Source organism: Anastrepha ludens, chromosome 3 (genome assembly GCF_028408465.1).
Source record: "Anastrepha ludens isolate Willacy chromosome 3, idAnaLude1.1, whole genome shotgun sequence".
In the NCBI taxonomy this organism is placed as follows: domain Eukaryota; kingdom Metazoa; phylum Arthropoda; class Insecta; order Diptera; family Tephritidae; genus Anastrepha; species Anastrepha ludens.
This window is the reverse complement of record NC_071499.1, coordinates 57,615,757-57,623,122: the sequence shown is the minus strand read 5'-3', so window position 1 is coordinate 57,623,122 and position 7,366 is coordinate 57,615,757. Positions and strand designations below refer to the sequence as shown.

Sequence of the window (7,366 nt, the reverse complement as noted above, 5' to 3'; positions counted from 1 at the left end):
TTTCGTACTGTCGACTGTTTGTTTGATGACAGGAGGTACTTCGTTTTTTCCTCGTTCACCACCAGACCCATTCCCTTTGCTCTTTATCCAGTTTGGAAGATGCAGAACTAACAGCGCGGTTGTTAAGACCGATGATGTCAATATCAACAATTGTACACTCTTATAGAAAATTGTGCCTGCACGATTAAGTTCCGCAGCTCGCACGATCTTTTTTAGCATTAGGTTGAAGAAGTCGCATCACAGCGAGTCACCGTGTCTGATACATCGCTCGGTATCAAACGGTTTGGAGTGGCCCTACTGGTATTGGTCATATTGCATAGCCGTATTAGTTTTGCGGGGATACCAAATTCAAACATTGCGACATGTATGCAAACTCTTTCGTGCAGTCGATTGCAGCTTTAAAATCGTCAAAAATATTGTATGTGTCGATTTTCCTTTCATAGGATTTTCCAAGACGTATTGTGGACAGCGAAGTGCTGGAAACTGACACAAAAGGTGGTTCAGAGTGTCTTTAATCATAGCCTTAACTACACTTTTGCACCAGTACCATTTTTGCCGCGAGAGATGGTGTAAGACAGTTTCCCGTAAATACCCCAATCTTGAGCGAAGCGTGACCCATGAGCATATTGATGCTTTTCACAAACGCTTAAGGTACGACGGCGGATGTGTTACACTTTTACCAATTATAAGCTCAATCGCTTCACTTCGCTGCATCCAGGCGCCCAGTAGCCTTATCTGGTTTCGCATTTTCACACACAGAGCGAATTCGTCATTGCTGGCATTACTACTACGATGAAAAAAAGTATCGACAGAATTGCCTCCCTTCCCAAACATGAGAAAAATGGTTATATGAGCTCGCTGTCTAAAAATCAGCTGAGGGTGTGAGAACACAAATAAGCTAGAGGGCGAGCCTCCAATGAAAGCTATTATTTGGTTTGGAAATTTAAAAGCTGCATAGCAACACCAAGAAATCCGCGGTACAAATTGGCACTCGGTATCTATAGACAGTCCCTGCTAGGAAAGGGTTGAGCGAAAGTGTTTGATTTTGGTTAAGTAAGCAGTAATCAGGTTCATCTGTGCGTCCTGATCACGAGATCAACTTATTGGAAATCTAGTCAGTAGCCTGGTTTCACATAATTTAAAACGCAATTTTTTAAGTTAACTAAAAAAGTTAGTTATTTATTTTCAGTAAAATTGTATAGAGTTGATCGTTAATATTTATATAAAGATAATCGTAATTCATTCGTAATTGATTTTTAACTTCTTAAAATTAATTTCTATGTTTGCACATAACATCTCAGCTTAATTTAAATATTTATATGTATGATATAATATTTGTATTCCTCTTTGCCTATCTTTTCCCCTCCAACTAACTATCGGTGTCTGTGTCTATAGGCATAACCAGCCGATTGGACAGTCGTAGTTGCTGCGGGCTCCGGAGTAGCTGCTGCTGTAGTGGTACCCCAAGTTTTCACCAAAATTGGTATGCGAATAGTTTTAGTAACGTAAGCCGGTTTGGGGAGGGCGCTGAGTAAACTCTGCTTGAAGTTGGCCTTCGCCTGCACCAAATTACCAACCACCTGGTTAACGGCTTGAAGTTTTGCTGTCACCGCACTGGTTACACCCTGGAGAAGGGCATTTGCATCAATAGCCGGTGCGGCAACTGAGCTGGCAGCAGCGGCCGGGACAGCATTAATGCCTGTGAAGAAGATGAAAAGGGTTAGATTTGATGTAAGGATTTAAGAGTAGATTGATTTTTTTTTATATTATATTATAAATTATATTATTTAGTTTTATTTATAGACAAATTTTATAGTTACGACTTTTTTGATTATATTATATAATAAAATTTTAACGAATTAATGTTGGAAAGAAAATACTATAAAATTTAGAAAACTTAAACTATGTTTCCGCAATTTATTATATAATTTTACCACAAAAGAAAATTTCATTAACTTGTTTTAATAAAAAAAAAATTACTTTTTACAACAAAAGAAGCAGTCGCATTGTTTCTTTTTATAGACATTTTTTTCAATTATAACTATTCTTATTGCATTACAAAATTTTAACGAATTAAATAAATTTTAAAAATTTTAAATAACATTAAACTCATATTTTTTTAATAAAAAATATGTCTTAAAAAAGATTTAATAAAGGGTTTTCTAATAAGAGGTGTTATTTTGGTAAAAGATCAATGGTTTCGTTGCTTGTGTGGCACGTAGCGCCGTCTTGTTGAAAATAAACGTTGTCCAGATCAATACCATCCAATTCCGGCCATAAAAAATCGTTAATCATCTCTCGATAGCGGAATCCATTCACCGTAACTGTTGCTCCAGCTTTATTTTCGAAAAAGTCGAATGACTCCACCGGACCATAAACCGCACTAAACAGTCATACGTTGAGGATAGAGAGGCTTTTCAACAATAACTCTTGGATTTTCTGAGCCCTAGATCCGACAATTTTACTTGTTGACGAAGCTACTCATCACTCAAGATGACTTTTCGATGGAATTCCGGATCATTTTCATGCATTTCAACGACCCAACCAGCAAAGACACGACGTCTTATAAGTCTTAAGTCTTAAAATATCAAAAAATGACAGCTGCAAAAGTGACATCTACCAAAATAGCGGGCTATTCAAAATAATACCTGGAAAACCCTTTAAAAAAATCGAACTTTGTAAAAACCAGTATTCATAAAAATATTTTAAAAAATTAAAGTAAAAAAAATAAATTTTGAAGTTTTAAAAAGTTAAATTAATGTTTTTACTTGAAAAAACCTATTTTCAAAAGTGAGTTTTTTAAAAAAAAATATGTGTCGGGTATTTTTCAGAGACAAAATTTACAGTTATTACTTTCCTCTTACATAATTACGAAATTCTAACGAATTCAAGTTTAGAAAATTATAATTTGTAATTTTTGAGAATTTTAATTACTCAAAACAAAAGTATTTTGCAAAGTTTTTTGAGAAGCAGAAATATATCACTAATATACTTATAATATAATTTAATATTTCAACACTTCTTGTGACTTAAATAAAAGTCACTTTGGAATCTAAATCTTATAAAAATGGGCTTAAGGGGTTCAGGGTAGTCAGAATTTTCAAAAATTGGATTTTTGTTTTTTGTATTTTCTTTCTCTTTTTCTTTTCGAGTTATTCAACAATTAACAAAGGGCATTCGGGCAAGCAGCTAGCAACCGACTTCTCGGGTTTTATTGTTATAATGAAACTAGGACTTAATTGTGGGTATCGGTATGCTGAAAAAATGAATGCTGCACGTAGCAGAGTGGCAGATAAGAGCGCTAACGATAACACTCGAGAAGGTAGAATGCTACGTAGGCTATAGGAAATCAATATTTTGGAAGCTGCTATGACGGCTGGAGAACTATTATATGGCCCAAGAATAGATGACACAGTGTTAGTAATTAAATAATTCGTATTAAATGCGTTTTTCTCAAAACTATGTTTTTTTTATTGAACTGATGATCACTGTAACTTAAAAACTGCTTAGTAGATTTCAAGAAACTTTACTGCTTTTGAAAAATATAAAAACCTCGTGCCTTTTTTTTAATTTTAATTTTTTTTTAACAATTAATTGTAGTCTGTTTTTTATCGAAAATATTTCCAGAAACCGGCAATTTGTTAATTTTGGAAAAAAAGCTTCGATCAGGCACAAGATTATCTATTAATAAAACTAGTTTATCTTGTCCGATTGATTTTAGATGAATCTCCAAGGACTTGTGGTGATCACCGCAAGGGACTTCTGAAGAAACGGGCTCCACACAAACAGCGATAACTTTTACAATTATTAATTTTTTTTTTTAAATTTGCTAAAGTCAAATCGAAACATGATGTATTATATATTATATATGTATGACTAGAAAAAAAATTATTGAGATCATCATCTTTTCGGACCTGTGACTACCACTAACCCCTTAAACCACCATTAGGGGAAAAATTGCCAATTTCAATTGAAAGTTCGAAATATTAATCCTCTATAGTTTTGATCTTACGAGCATTGTTATTGGTGCTTTAGGATTTAGATAATTTATTTGAGATGAATAATATTGATCTTTTGTCCACCAAACGACTAAGTAAGTCAATGCCATATTTTTTATAAGTTAATATATATACTATCTTCTTCTTCTTATATGTAAAAATGAATGTTTGTCTGTATGTCATCGATGAACTCAAAAACTACTGGACCGATTATTATAAAAATTGGTGTATATATGTATTTTTCCACGGAGAAAGTTTGTAGAATAAGCTCATTGATGCCACTCGCCACCAGGGGGCGCTGCAGAGTAGCAACTTCTGCCCCGTTCAACCGATTGTCATAAAAATTAATATGACCATGTATTTTTACACAGAGGAAACGTATACGACATGTTCACGAGAAGTAAGGTTAGAAACTGATCGAATACGTACTAATCAGACCTGTTCTTCTGAGACAACTAAACTACGGGAAAGATGACCATTGGAAGCGCTTGATCGTACACTACGAGATTTGAGAGGAAGCAGGCGGATCTTCGGTGTCGCACTCATTTTATTGTCTGGTGATTTTCAACAAACACTGCCACATTCAACACCCGCTGATGAACTTAATGCATGTCTTAAATCATCAGTTGTATGGCGTAATTTACAGAAATTGACTTTGAAAACTAACATGCGTGTCCAACTAGAACGGGACGCATCGGCTGGAAATTTTGCAAAACAATTATTGGATACTGGAATTGGGCGAATGAAAATTGATGAATCTACACAGCCAGCAAACTTCTGTAAGATCACAGAAAGCATCGACGAATTGGTGCAAACAGTTTTCCCAAACATTGCACAAAACTACAAAAACCATCAGTGGCGCAGTACGCGTGCTATATTAGCAGCCAAAAACATCGATGTCAACACCATCAACTTCACCATTCAGCATGGAATACCCAGTGAAACGACAACATATAAGTCCATCGATCGAGAATTAAGACGAGGTTGTCAACTATCCAACTGAATTCTTGAATTCGCTTGATTTGCCAGGCATGCCGCCGCACCTTCTTACATTGAAAATTGGCGTACCTATCATTCTTCTTTGAAACAGAAATCCACCACGACTGTGCAACGGAATCAAACTCTCAGTCAAGAAAATGTTGAACAATGTTATCGAGGCAACAATTTTTACTGGAAAATTCAAAGGCGAAGACGTACTGTTGCCACGTATCCCAATGATCCCGACAGATATACCAATCGAACTCAAACGTTTACAGTTCGCGGTGCGACTCGCTTTTGCAATGACTATTAACAAAGCACAAGGACAATCGTTACAAGCGTGTGGACTAAATTTAGAGAATCCATGCTTCTCACATGGACAGCTCTATGTGGCTTGCTCACGTGTCGGAAAACCTTCTGATTTATTCGTGTACGCACCAGATGGAAAAGCAAGAATTGTTGTGTATCCCACAGCACTTCAATTAACATCGAATTGAAACTAAACTTTGTAATGTCACAATTTTTTCGAAATAAACAAAATCAATAAAACGGTTTGGAATGAATTGAATATTTGTGTACTGATTTTTCTTTAAAGTTATTTTAGTTGTTGGCATAGCAAAATATTAATTTTTTGTTGTACTAAAAAAATGTTTAATTTCATTGAAGCTACAAAAGCATTATGGACTCGACACAACTTGCAGAAATATGTATGTTTTCGGACTTTCGCAAATATAAGAAAACAATACAATTTTGAAGAGTTCTTGCGATACTCTGCTGACAGAAATTTAGCAGTTTTTCATCGTAATTATAGGATTTGATTTTGCATTGTTGATAAAAATGTAATTGACTTAAAAATGAGTGCTTTGAGCGGCACCCTTGTACGAGGTGGCGCGAAATTAATCATCCATTTTGTTTTTTAACTTTTTTACTAAGTAAAAACAAAAATTATTTTGAGTGTTGGAAATCTTTATTTGAACCTTTACGCGCTCCATTGCTTTTCTGTTTGTACACTGCAGCTGTCTAATTCACATTTGCAAAAATTATAAATCTTCGCGATAGGGCGATTATTTTTGCGCCACCTTGTAAATAAGAGAGAAATAAATTAACGCTTTTAAGTGTGTTTTGGTGCCGCTGTATTTATGTGTTTGTGTATTTAAGTATTAATTATGTGTAAATGTATTTTTAACAGCAGCAAACATTGTTGATTGTCGATCGCATTTGAAATTTTTTTTTTTTTTTGTAGAATAAACGTCTAATAATATAGAGCACCTCGCGTGCGTCCTTTCTTATTGATTCAATTTCATAAAGATAATTTTTGTATGTACTTTTGGACAAAATAATAAACGCCTCGTTCTGCTGGACTTGAAACGCTGCCAAAGCCACGATGACCACGAAAACGAATTTGTACATTTTGTATGATAATTTAATTCAAGCAACTTTTACAATACAAAACACTAGATTGCAAATCAATTTGAGACTCAACGGCTCTTTGGCGCACTAAAATTAGCCACACACTATTACTCCCGTCGTATGAAACGAAACTAGTTGTTAACTTTAACAAAAGCTTTTATATGCCCTCGGAGTACGCCCTGATCTTCGACTTCTACTCCAACTAAGTCGTACCCAAGCAAACGAAACGCATTCGTCTTCAATCGGCACAAGCCACACGCCACTTCGCTTAATTCTATTCGTTTATGTTTGTGTGCGCATCAATTTTATTTGCTTAAAACATTTTTTCCTCAAAGCCACTTATGGGCACTCCAATCATCAGTCAACATCCCATCTACATAAATTCATAATGGCTAGCGCCTTTGCACGCAAAATGAGAGGAACGAACGGATTGTGGCAGCGGCTAGCACTTTGTAGAATTGCTGATCACTTGGCAGACGGAAAATTTGTATGTAAATCTTGTTGCGAAGAGTGCTCGACGTTTTCGAGAATGACAGTCTATTTCAACATTTATGTATGTGTTGTAGCTGATTTACATAAAGTGTTTGCTGCTGCTTTTGATAAGCAAGGAAACCGGCTGTGATTGAGCATGAACATATATTTATGTACTCGTATGTACTTGTATGTATATATGTAATGTACAAAGTAATATCACACTTTAAGTTCTTCCAAATGATTTCCGACTGAATTGCTAATTAATCACTTGAAGGGATATGAAAGCTATAATTCATATTTTTGATTTGTAGGAAGCATAAAATATGTTTACGGTCCATCCGAAAACTTCTTTGGTGTGTTCTTCTTCAAGATTGGCTCAAAAGACGCTTACACACATATGTAGGTAATTCACAAGGGCTCAAAAGTATTGTATTGACATACATCCTAAAGTTTTTACGGTTAAATAAATGTTAGAGGAGGAAACTACTATCAACTATTTTTTAACG

At 35.1% G+C, this 7,366-nt stretch overlaps 1 protein-coding gene across 1 annotated transcript; it reads right to left on the bottom strand.

The window, feature by feature from the left end:
- Positions 1–1,204: 1,204 nt before the first annotated feature.
- Positions 1,205–6,530, bottom strand: LOC128856472 (uncharacterized). The gene is made up of 2 exons (XM_054091774.1): positions 6,302–6,530; positions 1,205–1,699 (listed from the first exon to the last, which is right to left on the bottom strand). The coding sequence occupies exons 1-2, from the start codon at positions 6,384–6,386 to the stop codon at positions 1,374–1,376; spliced, it is 411 nt and encodes a 136-aa protein (XP_053947749.1). The 5' UTR covers positions 6,387–6,530; the 3' UTR covers positions 1,205–1,373.
- Positions 6,531–7,366: the final 836 nt, after the last annotated feature.